We start from the raw sequence: 21655 nt of genomic DNA, 5'->3' as shown, positions 1-21655 counted from the left end.
TAAATCAGAGGAGGGGTGGGAGCTCAGAAGAAGCCAGAGATGGAATGTCTGTAAAATAAATCATCTCTTTATTTGAGGTTGTGTATCCAAAGACAGGTTCTCCCACCCCCATGCCACTTCCAGGGGGGGTCTGGTCCCCACTATAAATGAAATGGCAATGGAAGTGGCAGCTACAGTAGTTGGGCTTGAAGAAAACCAGGGGAGGGAGGAGATCTCGTGCCCGGGCGCTGGCAAGAGCCTCTCTGGGAGGATGCCGTGGTGTGTTCGAGCTGTGCCATCCGCGGAAAAACCCTCCTCCAGATCAGCACGAGGACGAGCAGAATCACACCCAGGAATCATCATCACATAATAATGATAAAAAAAAAAAAATCTAACTTCCCCTTCCCAAATGAAGCCTGGTATCTAAGGCAGACAGTCCAACTTCTCCCAGCCTGGCAGCAGCGACGCACGATGGCTGCAGTGCCGCGGCGGGCGAGGGCCGAGTCCTGGCACCCCCCTGGCAGTACTGGGGGGGGTTCTCTCACCCACACGGGGCCACGACGAACCACGATCCGCCCCCCCACGGGATGAGCCGCACGGCCAGTCACCATCCTCCTCCTCGCTGGCAGGTGTTTCCCACCCAGCTTTCAGGTGCGAGGCGGCGCGGCTGCGTTTCCAAAGGCCTGATGTGAATTTAAGAGTCTGTGGCTGGAGCCGTGGAGGGGAGGACGAGCAGCAGCCAGGGACCGAAGAGTGTCCTCGGGCATCTCCACGACCGCCACGTCTCAGGCTCCGTGGGGCATCGCTGGCCGAGCTCGGCTCCCTGGGTTTCCCCACTCCAAAGGCACAGGACTGAGTTCAAGGCAACTGTGAAATGCAGCATATTTAAGGCTTTTGCTTCTTAAATAAAAAGAAAAAACAGGAAGTTTTTTTGGATTCTGGTTTCCTGAGCGTGGTTAGGGACAGCCGGGGGCTCGGGCCGCTCTGCTGCCGGCCTAAGTGAAGGACCAGAGCTGGTGGGGGTCCGCCGGGTCGCAGGGAACCATCGCCGGGTGCTTCCCTCGTGCCGTCAGGCACGTACCGGAGGCCGGGTTTTTAATCAGCCGGTCCTGCCGAAAAATAAAGGCGGCATCAGCTCAGCGATGCTGGTGGGATGAAGGAAGGATGCGACTGAGGGGGAGCGGCAGAGAAGTGTCATCATGGCGGGGGATGATGGCAGCAGCCCCCTGGGTGACTCCCGGGACGGAGCTGATCTCCTCACCTGCACCAGGTCCCACTCCTCGCTGGCTGGCACCCGGCCGGGCTTCCCTCGGTACTGGCAGTCCCCCAGCTCGGCCGAGCCTGAGCCCGCCCGCAGGCAGAGCTCCTTCCCGATGTTGTGCCGCAGCTCCCGCTGGCTCGTGTACTCGAAATACTGGGGGGCAAGACCAGAGAGGGGACGTCGCACAGCTGCGCCCCGAGAGAGCAACCTCCAGGGGAAAAACAGGGGGGGTGCCCGAGGGGGAAATGCCGCGGGTCGACAGGTGCCCACCTGGTTGCCCCCCATCCCGTGGCAGGGGTACATGATGAGAGGTTTCCCGCCATGGTTGTTCTCACCGACATCCAAGCAGCTCTTGGTGCCCTCGTTTTTTATCTGGGGGGGAGAGAGGAGGGGGAGAAAGGGGGCAGGGGTGTGAGCTGGGCTCCGAGATCCCGGGGTAGGGACCCACCCTGGGTTTGGGCTTTGCGGGGCACTTAATTATCACTGTACAAACACGGTCCCAGCACCGGGCGCCGTGTCCGGGTCCCCTGACCTTTCCAGGACGTGAGGAACGCCCGCGCCAACGCCTCCGTCCCACCGAGTCAAAGGTGAGAGCCGCCCGCGATGAGGTTTCAGGAAACAAAGGTGAATTAAAACCCGGATGGGAGGCAGCGCCCAGCCCTCGCCCTGGATGTCACCACGTCTGCCGGCTGCTTTCACATCGCCCCGGCTGAGGAAGGTCCGACTCAGACCCCAGCACCCAGCTCGGAGGAAAGGGACCTTTTTTGGCAGCTCCGTCCTCAGGGATGGAGCCGTCGCTCCGTGTCCTGCCCGGCCCCAGCTCAGTTTGTCAAGTCCACCCTGTGCCTGCCAACGCCTGCACGGTGCCGGTGGAAGTTTTCAGATCTTTCGCCCGATTTAACCCAATGCCACCTCCCCACCGGTCCCCCACCCCGTAACTCGCCCCAAACCAGCTCTGCCGGATTCCAGCTCTTTCACTGTCAGCCAGAGCCCAAACCAGCCCCGCCAGGGCCCCGCCAGCCGGTGACGGATGCAGTGACGGACGTGGCGGCTGCACCAAAACCCTCCAGCACGCCGGTTTAAATACAAAACCCCCAAACCCAACGTTTCGGGGACTTCCCTGCCATGGCTGCTTCTAGCCGAGGACTGAGCCCAGCGGGATGCTCTGGGCACCCCTGTACTTACTGCTCCATAAAAAGTTGGAGTCAGGTCAGGGACAAACATCTCTGGGTAGATGGTCTGGAGGTACCAGGTGAAGTTCTTGCAGTGGAGCTGCTCCCTCAGCTTGTGCCGGTCTGTAATGTCACCATACGTCTTCTATCGACAAAGTCACGTGAGAAAATTAAACTAACCTCTGAAGCCAGCAAGGAAAAACAAGAAATCCCTCCTGAAGCCAGGGCTCAGAGCTGAGGGGTCCTCCTGGCTTTGTCACCGTCCGTCACCCCATGCCCACGACTGAGACCAGTGGTGGGGTCTGGCAAGACGTCCCCGGGACCTGGCAGGTACCCTCAGGCTCTGGGTGCTCACCGAGGGCTGGGACATTTTGACAGCACAAGGTTTTGGTGTTGTAAAAAAAAACTTAATTTTTTTTTTAAAATCAGTGGTTTTCTACTAGAAAACATTATGGCCGAATAGGAAAAAAAAAAAAATAGCTTTTTGGCTACATTTTTCCACGTGCATTTGCTTTCCCACCTCCAGACTGAGTCCACCTCCTCCTCTGCTCAGGCCTGAGCTCCCAGCAGGATTAGCCCTCCCGGGAAGAACTAGAAGCCGGGGTGTGCCTGGTACCTCTCTGGCCATCTGCGCCGCTTGCTGGTTCCTCCTGTAGAAGATCTCCTTGTAGTCGTCCATCCAGACCTCGGCCAGGCGGACCAGGTTCCTGGAGATGACCTGGGTGCCCTTGGGGAAGGTGTGGGGGCTCTTGGAGCGGAAGACATGACCCACGACGGAGCAAGGGATGATCTCGACTTGACCCCCACACTGCCAGACCTATGGGGAGGCAACGGCTGAGACGTGGGGGGTCCAACCCCCCCCATACCCCAACAAGGAGCATCCCTGAAGATGCCCTTTGAAGATGGCACCGACCCATCCTTACCCTGAAGGACATCTCCACGTTCTCACCCCCCCAGATCTCCATCTGATCGTCGTAGGAGCCGATGTGCTCAAAGTAGGACCTGGAGATGGCAAAGAGGCCACCGGCAAAGGTCGGGGACCTACGGGGGAGGGAGAAGGGGGGTCAAATAGGGTTAAAATAAAAATAGGAAGGAAGAAGTCTGAGTTCTGGGGACATTGTGGCCCTCACGGTGGGTGGGAGCACTTTGCAGCTGTGTCCCCCCATCTCCCTGCCCCATCCAGCTGTGCCCCAGATGTGGTGGCTTTGGTGGAGGGGCTGGACCCGGCTGCCAGGGGGGGACAGAGGCAGCAGTGGCAGCGTGACACCGAGGGGCCCCGCCGCCAGCTCTCGACCCAGAGCGAGAGGGGGATATTGTTACCAAAAACCTATCGCCGAAAAGAAGGGGGGAGATTAGAGCTCCGCGGCCAGCGCCCCATTCACTCCTCCGGCTTCTCTAATCTTTTCCATCTGATCTTTAGAAGAGGCTGGAACAGAAACTTGCTTTTATTCAGGAAAAATAGAAAAAAAAAAGGATTCACTGAGCTGCTGCGTTCCTGCCAAGCGGAGATGAGACGCTGCCGGGAGCCAAACCGCCGGCCTGTGGTAAAAGGGACCTTTATTGGGACAGGGACGTCTCCCGGGTGACCTGTGCACAAAGGCAGCCCTGCTGCCGGCCGGGGGACGGGACGCAGACGGGGCCAGCCAGGGTGTCCGGTATCTCCCGGAGGGAGCACCCGGCTTATCGTGGGGCACGGATGGAGAGGTGCAGTGGGAAAAACAGTTCAAGGTTTTTCTGCATGCAAAATAAGGGGATAAAAATGGGGTTTTTGGTGCGGTCTGATCTGCAGGTGACATATTCTTGCTGCTGTGCCAGCGCAGGTGCCCACCCTGTGCCCAGGTAGCTGAGTATCCAAGAGCGAGAAGATACAAGTCAGGGATTAAACCCTTAACAAGAGACTTGGCAGGAGCAGAGAGGTGGCTGGAGGCAACTGAAAGGTGTTTTTGCAAAAGGTCCTTTATGGCTCCACAATTCACCAGACCCCAGGGCAGGTTTCTCCTCTGCCAGTCCCACGGCCCTGACTGTGCCTGGGCGTCCTCTCCTGGGCACAAACCACCCGAGATCCCTCAAGCCGAGCATCCCACGGGGAAGGGACAGCATCACCTGCCCGGAGGCACCAAAACCAACAGGGAAAGCACCAATTTGTTGGAAAAAGGAGCAAAAACAGCTGGAGGAAGGGGCACAGGGTACCCAGCTCTTTGCCACCCCTGGCTGTCTCTCCCTAAGCTCCTGCAGCAGCCACACACGCTCAGCTGGGTCCGGACACGGTGTTCCCAGGGCTCATCCTACCTTTGCCACCATCACCCCAGCTCCGAAGGGGATAAAAATCCGCTGTTGCGATGGCTTACTTGATGGGGAAGGTCTCATCCTTCCTTCGCTGCCTCTCCCGGGGTGGAACAACCTCCCAGCCGAAGGTCAGGCTCCAGTCAAAGTTGCCCCGGCTGTGCTGTTTGCCGTTCTGGACGGGCTTGGAGAACTCAAAGGTGTTGAGATCGATGGTGGCGATGTCGGGGCTGACCACGGCCGTGGGCTCTTCGGCGATGCGGGATAAGAGGGGCTCCAGCCAGCCGTGGAAACACTCACCTGCGGCACGGGGAAGGGTTGGCCATTGAGTGGAGAAAACTTCCCTTCCCCCCAGGCCCCTGAGGCCCCCCCCGGAGGTGGTGGGTACTCACAGTGAGCGTCCAGGAAGGTCAAGACCTCCCCGCTGGCCACGCTGGCCCCCAGCAGCCGCGCCGTGATCAGCCCTTTCCGCTCATCCTGCCGCACGACTCGCACGATCTGGAGCTGCTCCACGTAGCGATCCAGCTTGTCCTTCAGGTAGTCTGGGGGAGGGGGGAAGAGCAACCAGCTGGGTGGGAGGCAGGTAGATGCTGGTTCCTGCCCCTCACAGGAGCAGCTGCTCAGACCCTGCACCCGGGTTCAGATCCGGGGACACACAGAGCCTCCTTGCCCCCAAATCCAAGAGTGATTTTGGCTAAAGAAAGTGAGTTTTGCAAAGGAGCTGGGCACCCGCCCTGCCTAATCCCCCACTAGAGAGGGATTAGGGGAACGACGGGGTGAGAGGGTCTCGTGCCCTGCAGCTGAAGTGCCACCAGGACCGAGCGGACGAGCTGTCACTGAAGGGAGGGACAGCGGGCAGGGTGTCGCTGAAGGACATTGGGATTTCTCTCCTTCCTTGGCAGATGCAGCCAAGCCCAAAGCTGCGAACGGCCAAGTGAGAGCTGACACGTCCGGAGACCTGCCCTGGGAAGGGACCCAGAGCCTGACCCGCATCCCTGCTGCAGCGGCAGCTCCTGGGCGATAAAAGCCCTGCACCGCCCTGAGGTTTCTGCTCCTCGGGAGCCCACACAGACACTGTGGGCGGAAAGGGAGCATTTATCTCTGGGGCGAGGGCAAAGTCCGCTCCTCCCCAGTGCCCCGACGCTGAACCACATCATTAATTTGCTCTAGGTGTAGCTAATGAGGATTGCAGCCTGGCAGGCAAGCCGGCGGGCGGCCGAGGTGTTTGCAGGATACGGGAGGAGCGCCTGGTTTTTCTCCAGGGCTGGGTTAACAGCGCTGCCAGGAAGGGAAAAACCCCGACGGCGCTCCCGGGCAGATGCAAAACAACGTGGAAGAGCTGTTGGATGCATCCCGGGCTGCTCGGAGACTCAGCGTGAGCTGCTTCTCCTCTGCGTGTCCCCGAGCTGCTGCTCCCGGGGATGGAAAGGCGTTTGGCATCCCCCTGCGTCCCGGCACGGCTCCCACCCACCATCCGTGCTGGCGTCGTCCACCAGGATGATCTCCTTGAGCAGGAGGGCCGGCGAGGCGTGCAGAACGCTGTACACCGTCCGCAGCAGCGTTGACCACGCTTCGTTATGGAAGACGATGACGACGCTGGTGGTGGGCAGGGGGGGGCACCGCTTGAATTTCTGGTCGATGCACCTCCGAGAGAGAAAAGCAGCGGTCTAAGCAAGACGGGGGTCGGGGGGGGAGCGTGACAGCGATGAACCACCGCTCGTCCCCCCCAAACCCCACGGCAGGAGGGCGGCTCCCACCCCTGGCAGCTCTCAGCTCAGCGCCACTTTGATCTCGACTGATTTCTACCTCTCCCTCCGCCCCCCCGCCGCTGGTTGAGTGAATCACATTCCTGCCGCCTGCCCGGCCCCGGTGTCCCCCTCATTGTCACCGCTACACCTGCTAAGCACGGATAATCGCCTGCCAGCGCAGAGGGGGCTGGTTTCCACACCAGGGCTGGGTTTCTACCTCCTATTCAAGCCTCTTTTCCACCCCAAAATCCCCCCCCAAGCCTCCCCCAGCCCACCCTCCCTGAGCAGACAGGGCTGGGGGGGTCACGCTTTAATCTGGCAGCCCACAGCCGGAGGGCGGGCGAGGAAATCTCTTGAGTTTACGCAGCTTCCTTCGCCCCCCCTACCCCAGCGGGGGCTGAGGCTGTTCCACTCGGCTAAGAAAAGAAAAAGTCCGATTACTGGAGCCAGCTGAAATGAAAGAGGGAGAGGAGGGAAAGCGGGGGGAGAGGCTGGAGCCACCCAGCCGCGAGCAGGTATGCGGAGACACAAAGAGCTGCCGCTGGCTTTTCCCCATTAAAAACCAACCCCAAGGGGACAAAAATGAGAGGGAAAAAAAAAAAAAAGAAAGTACTTTTTCAGCCCTCCCTCTGTTCGATGCCCTGTCAATGCTCGGTGACATCCCGTCCCCAATCTGCTTTTATTTCCCCTTAAATTTCCCCGTCGAGGGATCAAGAGGACCCACGGGGCTCCCTGGGCGACGGCTCTTACTCCGGCGGGCGGCTGTCGGGCCCCAGCGCGCGCTGGAGGGAGATGCGGTCGCTGGCGAAGGCGTTGAAGCAATGCTTCTCGTAACCTCGCTCCTTCTCCTTCGTCTCCTCCGGTGTCCATCGATCCTTCTTGAAGGCTTTGCCGTCGGCTCCGGGGCTGGCGGGGTCTTGGGGGGGTCTCTCCATCAGGGGCCGGAGCTCGGCCGCTGTGTAGACGCCGGGCAGGCAGGAGCGAGCGCCGGGGGCTGGTTCCTCCTGCCGAACCGGAGCTCTGATCTGCAGCTTCGGCATCGAGTCTCGGATGTTGTTGACCGCCCCCAGCATCAGGTCAAGGACTTGGTCCTTCCCCTGGACGATGTTCTTTAACCAGGGTTCCTCACTCCGGTCCTTGTTCCCCACGTCCTTCTGCAGGATGAAGAGGAAGATGACGAAAACGGCGCCTGCCAACGCCACCTTCAAGGGGCTGTAGCGTCTCCGGAAAAGCCTCATTTTTTTTTTTTTCGTGTGGTTTCTGGAGGGTCCTCCCTGCGGTGATGGGTGTTTCAGGGATGTGGGGTCTCAGGGTGCTCCATGATGATCTGCTCTGCTCCACTAACCTGCGGAGAAGAAGAAACACCCACAGGTTAATTCACAGACTGGATGCACCCAAAGTGCATCCCCTTGATATTAACATATCAATAAAATATTCATTATATATTAATATAAAGTTCACTTCCTGCAAGGGGGGAGTGAGACCTGGAAAATTCACTCCCTCTGTGGCCCTTTCAGCCCCTAAATCTGTGCTAAAAATAAAACATCAGGAAAAAAGCGAGGTTTGAAAAATGCCACAAGATGTGCTGGATCCGGCCACCACGAGCACGGGACGTCCCAAGCAGTTTCTCCTGCGACCGAGCCAGTTGCTGCTGCTGCAACACCCCCCCCCGCGACCTCCCTGTGCACGCCGGCGGAACGAAGCTCAAAGCAAGCTGCAAAATTTGCCGAAATATTTTTGGCCGCGTGGAAAAAGCCTTTCCCCGGGTTTTTTTCCTGCCTGAGGCATCGCTGGGAAGGAAAACACGTGCAAGACCCCGCGGCGCTTCGTTTTTGGCTGAATTGGAGCAGCAGATTCAGCGTTTGGTGCCCAGCCCGGCGCGGCGGCCACCGAGAGCTCAGCGCCAGCAGCAAATCCTCCGCCAGGACCCGGCGAAAACACCGTGACCGGCCGAGCGTTCCCACGGTGAGGAAACCTCCCGCGGCTGCTCTTTGTGAGCTGCTGCTGCCGGAGCATGGACAAGCTCCGTGGGAGCCATTCACCAGCATCTCCTCCTCCTCCACTTCGGGGTGTCTCCCCCTCCTTTATTTCTTTTTTCCTTTTCTTTTTATTGCCTTGGAAATGGTGCAGCCCCGGAGCGGAGAAAGGCACCTGCCAGCAACTTCAAGGGCGAGGAAGCTTCAGCTTGTAAAGGAGGAGGGACGAGGCGGTCCCTGGGGTCGCCGCTTTCAGCGCTGCCGGGGATCAAAGCCGGTGGCCAGACCACGCTTCACTGCCAAGGGCACCCAGCCCCGAGCCTCAGCGGGACCGGGAGGCACCAAAAGCAGAATTACGGAAAAAACAATAAATCCACATCAATTTCTGCTCGTATCTGAGCAAAGATGCTCCCACTCCACTTGTGTTCCTGAGTCCCGATGCTTTCGTTGCACGGTGCAAGCCACTGCTGTGCGAGGAGGCGAGTGGTGAAGAGCAACCCATTTTGGGGAGGAAAAGCCCATTTCCACTATCTCCTCATCTCTCTGAGAGTCTCCTTCCTGCCACCTTGCTGTGACCACGTTAATGAAGCACGCTCATTAGCCGTGCGATGCTAATAAACCCCGAGGCGGCACTCGGGCACGCAGGGAGAGGGTTTGTGCACAACAGCGGCGCTGCAGCTCCTGAGGGGGGTCCCACCCCAAACCCCCTCCCCAATCCCTGACCAAAAAGCAAAATAAAACCCACCAAAATCCCCCCCCAAAAGTGCTGGGGTGGCTTTTGCAGCGAGCTGTGGCGCGAGCCCCCGGCGCGCTTGCGCTCTCTGCTACCAGCCCTGCAAACCCCCGGGCTCTGCGCTGCTCCGTCCCATCCAGCCACCCCGAAACCCCCGTGTCGGGGTGGGGCTCGTCCTGCTCCCGGGAAAACCGATGCCCAAACTATCACCCACCGGGTTTGCAAGAGGGGGAAAAGGGGTTTGGTGGAAATTTGGTGGCAGCTGGAGCATCCTCTGTGGTGTGGGAGGGAGGAAACGTGGGGAGAGGTGGAAATCGAGAGGTGCTCCCTTGGCAGAGGGGACTAAAAAAAAAATGGGAAAAGAAATAAAATAAAAGCAAATCAACACCGACACGACGCCACGAGCAAACAGGGCGGCTGCGGCCGACGTGGCTACGCACTCCACGTGGCAGCGGGCCGGTGGCCACGACTGCGACGTCGGAAGCCGCCGGGATGGCAAAGAGCCACCAGCGGGCAGCGGGGTGCGACCCTGCGGCACCCTGAGACCCCGCCGGGACGGCCCCGGGGGACCGAGAAACGACGGCGGGTGCCGGTGGGATTCGGCTCCTCGCGCCGCAGCACGGCTCCGGCTGTAGGACCCGGTGATGCCGGGGGGTGTGAGGGGAAAGGGGGGGCTGCTCGGCACGGAGGGGGGGTCCCACGGGCCTCCCGCCGCCCAGCCGCTGGCCTCACCCCGGTTGGGACGAGCCCTCGGGGTCCCGGACCCGCTCCCGGTGTGGGGGGCCAGGACCCCCGGGGATGGGCGGGGTGGCAGCTCTGCCCCGCCGAGGGGTGCTGGGGTGCCCCGCGGGGTGAAAGGGCCCGATTCTGCCCACGGCGGCGCACGGGGCTACAGAGCCCCGGGGACCCGCTGGGCTGCCCCGGGGGGGCTCCCTCCCGGCCCCCCGGACCCTTCCCCCGCGGGGTTGCTCCACACCGGCCCCCCCCGGCCCCTTTGTGACCCGGAGGACCCCATCACCCGGCCACCCCCGCCCCTTCCCCGGTGGCGGGGGGAAGCTCCGCACCGGGCCCACCCCGGCCCCTCTTCCCCGGGGATGGGCTCCGCACGGGACCCCCCTTCCCCCGCTCCCCCCGCCCGGGGGTCCCCCCCCCTCACCGGCTCGGCGGCGGCGGCGGGCGCGGGGCCGCGGGCGGGTCCCGGCGGGGCGGGACCGGCGCGGGGGGGCGGGGCCAGCGCCGCCACCTGCCGCCGCCCCGGGGTACAGGTGCACGGGGCGGCGCCGCCGCGGTCCTAGTGCCGCCCGCCGCGGGGAAGGACGCGGCGGTCCTAGCGCCGCCGGCCGGGGCTGTAGGGGCTCTATGGGCTGAGCACGGCGGCTGCCGGCAGTGGCTGGGGCCCATAGGGGCTATAGGGGCCTGGCACCGCAGGGGCAGGGGGTGGCTGGGGCTTACAGGGGCCACAAGGGCCGGGCACCGGGGGTGCTGGGAGCCACAGGAGCCTATAGAAGCCGTAGGGGCTACAAGGGCTTGGGAGTGCTGGGAGCCACAGGGGCCTATAGAGGCCATAGGGGTTACAAGGTCCTGGGGGTGCTGGGAGCCACAGGGGCCTATAGAAGCCATAGGGGCATGACCCCAGGTGTGCTGGGGACCAGTAAAGGCCTGGCACTGGGGTGCTGCCAGGAGCTATAGGTCCTGTACTGCCCGACTGCCGGCTGGCAGGGAGAGAGCCACCGACATGGTGCGAAAGCCCTTCCAACCGCGCTTCTTCCCCCGTTCGTGCCATGTTTGTTGTTATTATTATTATTTATTAATTACTCTGCGGGCAGCGTGGAGCCTCCTGAGCTTCCCAGCTCGGGGCAGCGGTTCCCTGTGGTTGGGAGTTTATTTACTGGTGGTTTTACCGGGATGAAATAATTGCTGGTAATATTTTTGGTGATCACACTGGTCGCTATAAAGACTATCAATGCGGGGACTTGCTAATTATTCCCATCCCTTATTAGTCTGTCTCTACACATCGACCCGCTGGTTGCGCCAGCTGGCTGCTCTCCACCCGCACCCCCAGCCCGTGCTTGGGGACGAGGCCGCGATCAGCCAAACGGGAAGCAGCCCCCAAACGGCGAGCCCCCCGCTCCGAGCACCCCGTTTCCCACGTCCTCAAGACCCGTGTTTAACACTAGATGGTGATATCTTCATAAAGCTTCAGCCTGAGGATCAGCAGCTGCTAGACACTGGCATGAAAACCCCCCGGAAAAGCCAGGTGAGATACTGGGGCTGTGAAAGAGCAACTCAAAGCCCCTTCAGGGATGATGTGACAGGTACGAGCCCATTGGCGAGGGAATCGTGCGCTTGCATGGGAGGGCACAAGCAGCCCCCAAACCTGTGCACCCCAGGGGAGGCTGCCGTTGAGACATGCGGGAGGGCAGAGAAGCAGGAGGGTGATGGGGAAACCCCAGCGGCTTCGGGATGCCGGAGGGATGAGCCCTGAGTGGGTTTTACAGAATCCCAGAGCCATCTGGGTTGGAAAAGCCCTTGAAGCTCCTCCAGCCCCACCATGAACCTCCCCCTGACCGTTCCCAACTCCACCAGATCCCTCAGCGCTGGCTCAACCCGACTCTTCAACCCCTCCAGGGATGGGGACTCCCGCCCTGCCCTGGGCAGCCCATTCCAACGCCCAACAGCCCCTTCTGCAAAGAAATCCTTCCTAAGAGCCAGTCTGACCCTGCCCTGGCGCAGCTTGAGGCCATTCCCTCTTGGCCTGCCGCTGGCTCCTTGGCTCAAGAGACTCCTCCCCCCTCTCTGCACCCTCCTTTCAGGGAGTTGCAGAGGGCCAGGAGGTCTCCCCTCAGCCTCCTCTTCTCCAGACTAAACCCCCCCAGTTCCCTCAGCCGCTCCCCATCAGACCTGTGCTCCAGACCCTGCACCAGCTCCGTTGCCCTTCTCTGGACACGCTCGAGTCATTCAAGGGCCTTTTTGGGGTGAGGGGCCCAAAACTGAACCCCCTCGTTGAGAGGCGGTGATTTTAATCACCCAGCTGAGGATTTTGCTTTGGCTCCTGCGCTGTGTGGAGGATTTGGGGGATTTGAGCTGGAGCAGAGTGAGTATTAATTTGGATTATTGGGATATTAGCTTGAATATTAGCTGCCTTACAGGGGATAAGTCGGGCAGGGCACTGCAGATGCACAAAGACCCAGCAGCCTCCACATTAAAGCACTAACAGGTTGATAGAGAAAGTCAGGGGGAAACTGAGTCACAGAAAAGGTACCTTCCTCGCTCGGCGCGGCGCAGAGAGGAGCCAACACTCACCCGCCATGAGGCCACCCTTGGCCTTCATAATCGTCTCCTGTGCTTTTCAGAGCTAAATTTAAACCCTGGGTTTGCACAGCGGCTGCCTGTAATTCACTGCCGCTTTGTTTCCTGCCTCGCCGCCGTGCAGAGGTTTCGCTCTTAGCACAAAAACTGAAGGGGAAATTCCCTACCCCAAAGTTTGCTGCTGCTGAACTTTTTTCTCAGCTGTGACTCGCCAAGCCTGATGTTGCGCTGTGGACGCCCGGCCAGGGGAAGGAGGGCCCCCCTCCAGAGTAAGTGCGCTTCTGCGGAAAATGGAGCTTTTTTAGCTTCACAGGGTCCACGCTGGGCTGTGTTGCGGGGGGGTGGAGTGGGGACGGGCTTTTCACGGCGTTAAACCAGCCCCGTTCCCTGTCACCAAGGGAGAACGCGGCTGAAGGCAGGTCCTGCCCCTCGAGTCACTCGGTGAACCCCCAGCATCTGATTTCCCCAGGATTTTTGTGTTCTTGGATTGCTTCCTTTAATTGCAATTTGTGAAATGCTTTTCAGGTTACGCAGGAGATTAAAATCTCCCAGTGCACCGTCCTTCTAGTGTCACAAAAGTAATTTGCGGGAAATGAAGAAGCAGTTAGCTCCTGAAAAAACCAGCAGGGATCGTACAAAATCAATACAGGCTTGCTTGGGAATGACAGCTCCAAATCACACGCTTCTTAATAATTAATTGGCATAGTTATATATAACTCTCAGGCAAAATACATCCTCTTAATCTTTAATTCGATATGTTAGCTCCGGAGCTAGCTGCTTTGGAGGATGCAAAATGTTTATCCTTGGTTTTTAAGAGTCGGTGGGATCCCAACGGCTGAAAGTACAAGGCAGTTACCATCACGGCTTGTTTGTGGTGGGAGAGGCGCAGAAATACCTGCCCTGGCAGTGAACCTTACCATTTTGTCCGCAGCTTTCCTTGTGCTGGGTGCGTTCCCTTCGGGTCAGTTGGGATTTCTGCCCTTTGCTCCTACCGGGGAATCCACATCGCCCCGAGCGCCAGAGGAGGCTCCATCAGACTGATCAGTCGAGCCCCTAATTACAGAGCCGGAGCTTAAATTTGCAGCGCTGAGCAGCAGCGAACCTGGAAAATATGACAGGAAGCAAAACCCCATTTGCATATTTATGCTAATCGAGATTGCACAAATCTTTCAGATTAAAATGTACGTTGCAGATGGCTTGCAGATTTGTACTGAGCTTTGGTTTTATTTATTATCTTTCAGACTGGTAATAATTGGTGCAATATGGTAAAACTGGAAAGTCTAATCCACAATACAGCTGTTGAAGCAAGGAGAAATGTGTTGAACACAATGCAGAGAGATTTTTCTTTGTAGTAACAATATTTAGTTAACGCATACCGTGTGGGCATGAGCTAGGTTTTAATTTGCAGAGTATTTTTGAGAGCAGAAGGGGCAGCTCAGGGCTGAACATCTCAAGAAAGGGGAATTGTGCCCTCATGCTTGGACGTCCTTCCCTGTATGGGTTTAGTTGTCAGGAGTTTGCTTTCATGCCACCGCACAAAAAATTCGATCCCCGGGTACTAAGTGAATGGGAAAGGCAACTTTTCCCAGTAGCTTTTTCAATAAATGGGACTTTTTGGGTGTTTGGAGTTGAGCTCGCGGCAGCTGTGGGCTGAGAGGTGGAAAAGCCCAGCTTGTCTGTTCAGTTATCCCCTGACTCAGAAAGAATCACTTCTCCTTTCAGTTTTTTTCTGAGTAAGTTGTAAGGGAACTGGGAGTGCTTCTTTCTTTGCAGTTCCGTGTGCATGAGCACGTGGGATCTCCAGGGATCCTGCAGCACGACCGAGCCTGGTCGTCCCCATCCCACCAGCTCAGGGTAACCTCGGTGGCTCCTTGCTGCCTTTGGATAACACACAGCTGGGCATTTCCTCTTGCTTTTCTCCTGATCAGGCACCACGGAGATGGAAGCAATATTCCTCCAGCTCTGTGAGGAAGTCGCCAGGCTGCAGGATCTGTGCACCAAGCAGGGGAAGCTGCTCCAGAAGCTGACTGCCAGGAAGGGACCCGTCCCCGGTAAGCAGCGGGGCCGGCGAGGGAGCTGCTCAAACTGCAGATCCAGGCTGGCAAGTGGAATTTGAACCTTTGTCCTGATGCTGGCAAGAAGTTTGCTGTGGGAAGTGGGGGTCACGTGCGGCTGGTTTAAGGCAGAAACGTGCTCCACAACCCGTGCTGGCTGTCACAGCTTTTTGGCTTCGCCTTCTCCATCAAACGCAGAGTAACGTGTGTCTGTGTCTGCTTAGAGCCACGCTAAAACCGCCGCAGGCTGCTGCTGCTTATCCACACATCTTGCCCCTGGGGAGAGGGGGAAGGAGCGTGGGGCAGGTGGTACTCGTTGCCTAGAGTGGCTGTGGGATGCAGGGGTGGTGATGGAGCCTCCACAGCCTGGAAAGCACCCGGGGAAATGTTCTGGCCCTCCCCAGCAGCCTTCCTGGTTTTCCAAGAAATCTCCCTCCTGGTGCCCTGACTGTGGTCCTTGTCCGTCCCCCCCAGCAGTCACATCACTCCTGCAGGATGTTCCCGACCTTAAAGGGTGTTTTTTGTGGTCAGGAGGGATTGGCTGGGGCAAACAGCTGCCCCGTGCTGTGAAACCAGCAGCCTTGTGTGCGTCCCACCTCTGGTCTCGCCTCCTTTCCCCACAGCTCTGCCGTCTGTGTGTCCTTCTGGGGCTGCCACGCAAATAAATGGCTCCAGACGGGGCCTAAACCAAAGCCATTAGTGGGATCAGCCTGGCTTCTGGGGACGCAGCGACGTCTTAACGTCTCCTAAGGGAGCTGATGCTCCTCCGACTCCGTCCTCAGACACTTTCTTTGCTGGTCCAGCCTCGTATTTAATCAAGTGTGGGGACAGGCGAGTTGTTTCACAAGCAAAAAGGAAAACCAGGCAGTGGGAAAGGAAAACACAAAACGCCGTTAAAGTCCCAGGAGTGACCGCTCTGGTTTGCTTGCTTTCAAAGATATCCCCACGTCGCTGCCCATCCAGTGCACGGAGGATACGGTCACAGAGGAGAGAGAAAGGCCCCCGGACAGCCCCCAGAAGCGCTCGGAGGCGCCGGCCCCCGCCGAGGCAGGGAGCTCGCACGCGGCCAGCGCGGTGCCCGGCTTCGACGGCAAGTACCCGCCCAGCGCCGGCGTCTGCGGCGGTGGGACCGGAGGAGCGGCTCCTGCCGTAGTTTTTGGCAGCAGCAAGGCAGAGAGGAGCGGGAAGGTGGACGTAGACGTGTGGCTGAAAACCTGTAGGATGTTTCCTACCAGGGAAGAAGTGAGGGCTTGCTGCAGCCCGCAGGAATTGACGGCACCAAACCCAGCTGTCGGGGACTCCTTCCTGACCCTTCTGGACCTCTATGAAGCCCCAGAAACCCTTCGGAGGGAAGATGCTCCCGGGAAAAGTGCTCTGCCTGCTGAGGCTAAAGTCCCGGTAGAGATCCGGGGACCCGTGAAGGTAAATTGTGAAGCTGATGGGGACTTTTGTTGGTGACTTTTGCGTGCTCTTCCCAGCGTAATGGCATCTGTCCATCTTCAGCATCCTCTCCATCAGCCCTGCTGTAACACCTGGGAAGCTGTGGCAGAGTGAAGGTTTAGGGTTATGTCCTGAAAAAGTCTCTAGGCACCGGATTCTCTGGTTTCCAGGGGAGTTAGGTACCTCAGAGCCCCCGGGATCTGGCTGCCAAGCAGCACCTGATGCACTTTTGGAGAAGTCCCTCCCGTGATCCCTTCTGAGGCACCGAGGAACTCCTGAAGTACTCGATTGAGTCTTGGGGGGCCAAAACTGTATCGACCTCCTTTGGGTCTGCAAATTAAATGAGCTCTTGAATATTTCCTTTATGCCCTCAAAAGGATGATTTCTAAAGACATCCTAAACCCTGGCCCCTCAGACATCCTGGCAGCCCTTCGCAACGTGTGTTACGAGTGGGACACCAACCCTGGGCTTAGCAGCGAGGGTCGCTGTAATGCCAAGCCCATTTCCTTTCATTCCTTCTTCCAAATGAGACTCTTAAAAATTATTTCATGACTGCCATGGCTACATATTCATGGGGAAAGACATCGATTTTGAGCCTGGGCTATATTTAGAAGCTAGTTTCTTTTTAGGAAGAAGGAGAAAAAAGAAAGAAGTGGAAGAGGTGTCTGTCTGGTAAAGCCTTAATGTGCCTTATCAGCACTTAAATGATAATGGCACAAAAAGGAAATTACACATGCGCTCCAGTTTGCTTCTTGCGAAAGCACTTTTCTCATGTTCTGCCTTGGATAGTGATTGTAGCTGCTGAGGGGTAAGAGATGGGTGATGGGGGATGCTAGGTTGCCATACAGAGACAGGATCCTCTGCTGGGTTTTGGCGAGGATGAAGTGAGGGGGGGGCTCAGACTCCCTCAGACTCCAGCACGAGGGAGCAGCCCTTAGCCCAGCCTTTCTGCAGGCACAAAACCACAGTGTCTGCTTTTGGAAGCTGCGCTTCGGCGTGGCAGACCCTGGGCTGGAGGCTGGACACAGCTGGGGGCTTGGAAAGAGGTTGCTCTGCTGTTCCCACTGACCGCTTTTCCCCTTCGCTCCCCGCAGACGTCCTGGACGCCGGGCTGGGTGCTGGAGGATGGCACGCTGGGGCAAGGCGCCGTGCTCGCCGCTGAGGATGCTCAGACTTGTGACATTTGCCAGGAGATTTTCCCCTCGGGCGCGGCGGGCCAAGTGGACTATTTAAAGCACGTCTTAGCCCATCTGAAGTAGGACTTGTCTTTGAGAGCAGAAATTCGCATATTTGTACCTCCGTCAATGTGATGGGCTCTGGGCCTTCACAAGATCCTGCCGCTGGCTTTGACTGGAGCCCACTCAGGCCGTGGTCCCCTTCTGTGGAATCCAGTGGCCTCCCAAATGCGGTCCCTGGTGCGCTGCTTGATGCACTGGTTGAGGACTCTGGGTGTGTTTTGGCTTGTTGAGCTTTGTGGATATCAAAGCTGCTTCTGTCCTGGGGTCCGGATGCGTGTGGGGCTGGGCAGGGGAGCTGTAACTCAATGGGAAATGGAAATTTTTTAAAATTCACCTTTAACTGGATGGAAATGAATTTTCCATAAATAGTTGGGGCTGTTTGAGAAGTTGCATTGGCTTTTTCCAAGAACGTGGAAGGTTGGGTGGGAGAATCACAACGTTTTCATGGTCACTGAACCTTTTGAGAGAGGCTCAGCGGCATGATGCACCGATCGGATCGCGCCTTCCACGTGTGTTACTGGGAAGGGCATAACCGAGAGCTCTTCTCACTCATTAAAACCTCATCAGCTCCAGCTCAGTGACTTACGGGAGTTTAATTGATCCCTCTCCAGGTGGGAAGAGGCTTATCAGCACCGGTCGGCATGGGCTGGGCTCTCCTGGCTGGGGTCCCACTGTGTTTAGAGAGCAGCAGAGGGGAGAGGGGCCCCTCCAGCGCAGGGATCGACTGACACGCGTGTTACTGTCCTGGCTTTCTATCTGGTCTCTTGGGGAAACCGTCTTCTGAACGAACGGCTCGGGGAGGCGGTGGGTGGCTGTGACGGGGCAATACAGAGGGGGCAGCGTCTGGTCCTGCAGCTGGTTCTTCGCCAGAGCCTGGGTGAACCTCGCTGGGCTGTGGTTTGCCCTCAAGCAAGGTTTTGATCTTGCCCTGAATAGCAGGAGCAAGTAACGTGAGGGTGTCATCCATGCGACCAGGATTAAGATTATATTTGTTCGGTAACAGCACCTGCAGTTAGTTATATAGCACTCTCTGTCAGTGGCTGTCCGGGTGTTTTGCAAAAGAATTCACCTGCAGAGGTGGGGAAACTGAGGCACGAAGCATGGATTAGCCCCAAATCCCCAAATAGGCCCTTTTTTTTTGGGAAGGGGGGGGAACCTCATCCCAGGCCTTTGTGTTTTGCGAGTTGCTTCTGAAATGGGTTTGGCATCCCATGTTTGAGGCAACCTGCATTGAAATCAACGGCCAGATTCTCCTCTGCTTCCACGGATCAGGACTAACTGCAATCTCCAGCTCCAACATCTCGTCTTCAGCAGATAATAGTCATGAGTCAAGTCTCTTCCCAGAAATAGAGCGGTGTTTATGAATGTGCTGTGACCACGGCAGAGCTGATGACAAACATCTGTGTGTCCCGAGGATCCTGCCCTTTCAGCCAAGACGTGCACAGGGCAGGGCACTGGGCTGACAGCACCATGGGCCCTGGCTAACCCAGGGTTTGTGGGGGGCAAAGCCATTTCTCTGAGAACTTTTTTCCAAGACAAATCCTACAACTTCTTTCTTCAGAACCACAGCTTTGAGCTTGGTTCCTCCATTCACACAGATATTGGAGCTGCTTTCTGCCCTGGGGCAGAAGCGAGACCTTTATTTCGCTGAAGGTCAAAGTGGGTTTTCTCATGTCATGGTGCAACTTTCCCATTGGCATCTTCAGCTCCAAGTTTCCTCCTGTGGCTCCTCAAATTAATTAGGCGGTGGGATGATTTTATAGTGTTTTGTGCTCCTCTACAGGGCCTGGAAGAAAATCTGTTTTCCCAGCATGCTGATTTACTGGAAGCGCCGGATCAGAAAGCAAACTGGAACAAGAAGAGCCATAAATTTATTTGGTATAAAACTGTAACAGCCATCCAGAATGCCGGAAGGAAGAAAAGCAGCCCAGTGGTTCTTGCTTTGAAAGCACATCCGGTAAATTTAATTTAATAATCACAAGCACAGATGTCTTTTTTCAGGAGTCAAAGCAACCGTGGTGCAGGTTGGTCTCCATGAGCGGCCGTGCCGAGGCAGCTGCGCTGCTGCACCGTATCGCACTGAGGCACCGGATTGCCCAAAACGATGTGAAAAACCACACCAGGTGCGTTTGGGGTCACCCGTGATGAAATTTTCACCTGATGTTCACAGAACCACAGAAATGTCTAGGTTGGAAAAGCCCTTGAAGCTCCTCCAGCCCCACCATGAACCTCCCCCTGACCGTTCCCAACTCCACCAGATCCCTCAGCGCTGGCTCAACCCGACTCTTCAACCCCTCCAGGGATGGGGACTCCCCCCCTGCCCTGGGCAGCCCCTTCCAATGCCCAACAACCCCTTCTGGAAAGATGTTCCATCCCTGGTGACTCGGAATGATTGAGCAATTGAAGTTCATCAAACTTAACTTCGCTGCTTGGCCTTTCTCAACGTGCTTCGTTATATTTTTAGATGTTGCTTTGTGCGGTGCAATTAGTCACCCCCTTCCCAGCCAGATGGTCCACAATGACACAGGAGCTTCTTTTTTTAATCCAGCACTTTCCACTGGCATGAATGTGCCTCTGCTTCCTAAATAACCTTAAGTATAGGGTGCTTGTCTTAACTGCGGAGAGTGGGTGGCGTGTTATTGTTTTTGCCCAGGTTCGACTCACCGGTGGGTGTCATTCTGGAAAAGGCAGGAGCTGGGTGAGGGCACTTTCCCGTAAGGACAAATTAGAAAATCAAGCCTGGATTAAACCTGCGTTAATTCTCGCTGCTGGGCGTGTGCGTCGGGCAAACATGGGAGAAGTCCTTTGGCTCTTGTTCTCAGACCAAGGCTTGAAAAAGCTGGAGCCGCCAATAATGCTCCAAGAGAAACCCAAGCCAGCAAAAATGCAGCTGAAAACCAGATTTGGGTGGAAAATATGCAGTTGTTGGGTGTTTTAATCGGGGTATGGTGAGGGAGAAGGGGCTGCCCAGGTGCTGGGGGGAGCATGAGTGTCCTGGCAATGTGCACGTGCCCACGCACACACGTGTGCACACGTGCTCTGTGCATCACCCCGTGTACGAATGCCCCCAAACTCCAATATCAGACTCTGTTGGGGCCACGTTTTCAGAGGAGCCAAAAGAAATGGGGATCCTATGGGGCAGGAAGGGGAGATTTAATCCCTCTAATGGGAGAGTGATGAAAAATTTAAATTTCCTGCAGCAAGAACAATATTTCTTGGAGGAAAAACCCTCTGACTGCTGTGGCTGTCTCCAGTCTCTGGATGGTTCTGGGAAATGTCATCGGAAATAAGGGAAAGTGGGATCATCTCCCCCCGACCTGCAGCAGGAACTCGTCAGTGCCACCAGCAAGGATGGGAAGTCACTAATGGCTCTGTTAATTAATAACTGACCCTCTATTTTCACCTCCTATTAATGGAAGAGAAATGTTTCTTGATCCCATTGCGTTTGGACGTGAGCTCAAAGAGGCAGAAACTGGAAGATGGAGCAAAGAATGGACGTTTTCAGGCAATTCAATAATTTTCAAGAATTGTTTTTGGAAGAGATTTAGCTGACAGCAATATCTTGGGTCGGTGGTTTTGGGAGGGGATTTTACATTTCATTTAAGATTTTTGCCAAAGGCCTTTCTTGGAGAAAAACAGGCAACTGGGGCTAGTGGGAAGGGCTAAGGGGGCAACTGGTGCAGCGGGGCGAGCCTTGCTGCCAGTCCCCTGGGCGAGTGATTGAGGGGGTTTTTTGAGCTCAGTTTCTCTTGAAAATATTAAATACTTTTGGCGTTGTGGAGGACACAAAACTGAAGTGGCTGAGCCCATCCAGAGCCCTCAACTGCTCGGGCACAGCAGCGTTTCAAGTGTTTGCCAAGAGTTTTGTAAAATGCCCATTGGAGGGGGGGAAAATCCATCCCCGCTCTGTTTCTGACCCTTTCCTGCTGGGGCAGGATCTCTGTGGGATCTTTGGGGGAGAAAAGAGCCGGGTTTGCCCTGAGCTGGAGCGTGGGGGTGTGGGGGGCAGCGCTGGCTGCAGCTTGGGGGGGGGCAGGTTGGGGGGGAGGATGCTGGAGGAGGCCAGGAGGGATGCTGGGGGCAGTTGGGGGGATGCCAGGGGGAACTGGGGGGGGGATGCTGGAGGGGGATCAGGGTGATGCTGGGGGGGTGATACTGGAGGGGACCTGGGGATGGTGCTGGAGGGGGATTGGGAGGGTGATGCTGGAGGGGGATTGGGGGGGTGATGGTGGAGGGGGATTAGGGGGGTGATGGTGGAGGGGGATTAGGGGGGTGATGCTGGTGGGGGATTGGGGGGGTGATGCTGGTGGGGGATTGGGGGGGTGATGCTGGAGGGGGATGGGGGGTGATGCTAGAGGGAGATTGGGGGGGTGATGCTGGTGGGGGATGGGGGGGATGATGGTGGAGGGGGATTAGGGGGGTGATGCTGGTGGGGTATTGGGGGGATGATGCTGGTGGGGGA

At 57.3% G+C, this 21655-nt stretch overlaps 2 protein-coding genes across 3 annotated transcripts; one reads left to right on the top strand and one right to left on the bottom strand.

The window, feature by feature from the left end:
• Positions 1-47: 47 nt before the first annotated feature.
• On the bottom strand, positions 48-12520 carry GALNT6 (polypeptide N-acetylgalactosaminyltransferase 6). Of its 2 annotated transcripts, XM_074854051.1 has the most exons (11): positions 12456-12520; positions 7194-7788; positions 6167-6339; positions 5088-5237; positions 4761-4995; positions 3336-3453; positions 3029-3229; positions 2426-2557; positions 1511-1612; positions 1241-1393; positions 48-1088 (listed from the first exon to the last, which is right to left on the bottom strand). In XM_074854051.1, exons 2-11 carry the CDS (start codon positions 7679-7681, stop codon positions 975-977), a joined length of 1866 nt encoding a protein of 621 aa, XP_074710152.1. In that variant the 5' UTR covers positions 7682-7788; positions 12456-12520; the 3' UTR covers positions 48-974. The 2 variants fall into 2 exon arrangements, with proteins under 2 accessions (XP_074710152.1, XP_074710154.1); XM_074854053.1 differs by lacking the exons at positions 48-1088; positions 1241-1393; positions 1511-1612; positions 12456-12520 and adding an exon at positions 1961-2096 and having other exon boundaries at positions 7194-7915.
• A 161-nt stretch (positions 12521-12681) lies between these two features.
• LOC141936785 (uncharacterized) lies at positions 12682-17765 on the top strand. The gene is made up of 4 exons (XM_074854061.1): positions 12682-12730; positions 14390-14512; positions 15453-15937; positions 17050-17765. The coding sequence occupies exons 1-4, from the start codon at positions 12682-12684 to the stop codon at positions 17212-17214; spliced, it is 822 nt and encodes a 273-aa protein (XP_074710162.1). The 3' UTR covers positions 17215-17765.
• Positions 17766-21655: the final 3890 nt, after the last annotated feature.

Source organism: Strix uralensis, chromosome 33, assembly GCF_047716275.1.
Source record: "Strix uralensis isolate ZFMK-TIS-50842 chromosome 33, bStrUra1, whole genome shotgun sequence".
Taxonomy (NCBI): domain Eukaryota; kingdom Metazoa; phylum Chordata; class Aves; order Strigiformes; family Strigidae; genus Strix; species Strix uralensis.
Note: the sequence above shows the minus strand (reverse complement) of the source record. Positions and strands in the feature narration are given on the sequence as shown.

What these genes read in the sequence shown, in the direction of transcription:
- GALNT6 (XM_074854051.1), bottom strand. Translation starts at nt 7,681, where the DNA reads ATGAGGCTTTTCCGGAGACGCTACAGCCCCTTGAAGGTGGCGTTGGCA. An exon ending in GACCTTCCTGGACGCTCACT is followed by an intron (nt 4,996 to 5,087) that starts GTGAGTACCCAC and finishes CCCGTGCCGCAG; the next exon opens with GTGAGTGTTTCCACGGCTGG. An exon ending in ACGTGGAGATGTCCTTCAGG is followed by an intron (nt 3,230 to 3,335) that starts GTAAGGATGGGT and finishes GCCTCCCCATAG; the next exon opens with GTCTGGCAGTGTGGGGGTCA.
- LOC141936785 (XM_074854061.1), top strand. Translation starts at nt 12,682, where the DNA reads ATGTTGCGCTGTGGACGCCCGGCCAGGGGAAGGAGGGCCCCCCTCCAG. An exon ending in AAGGAGGGCCCCCCTCCAGA is followed by an intron (nt 12,731 to 14,389) that starts GTAAGTGCGCTT and finishes TCTCCTGATCAG; the next exon opens with GCACCACGGAGATGGAAGCA. An exon ending in AGATCCGGGGACCCGTGAAG is followed by an intron (nt 15,938 to 17,049) that starts GTAAATTGTGAA and finishes CGCTCCCCGCAG; the next exon opens with ACGTCCTGGACGCCGGGCTG.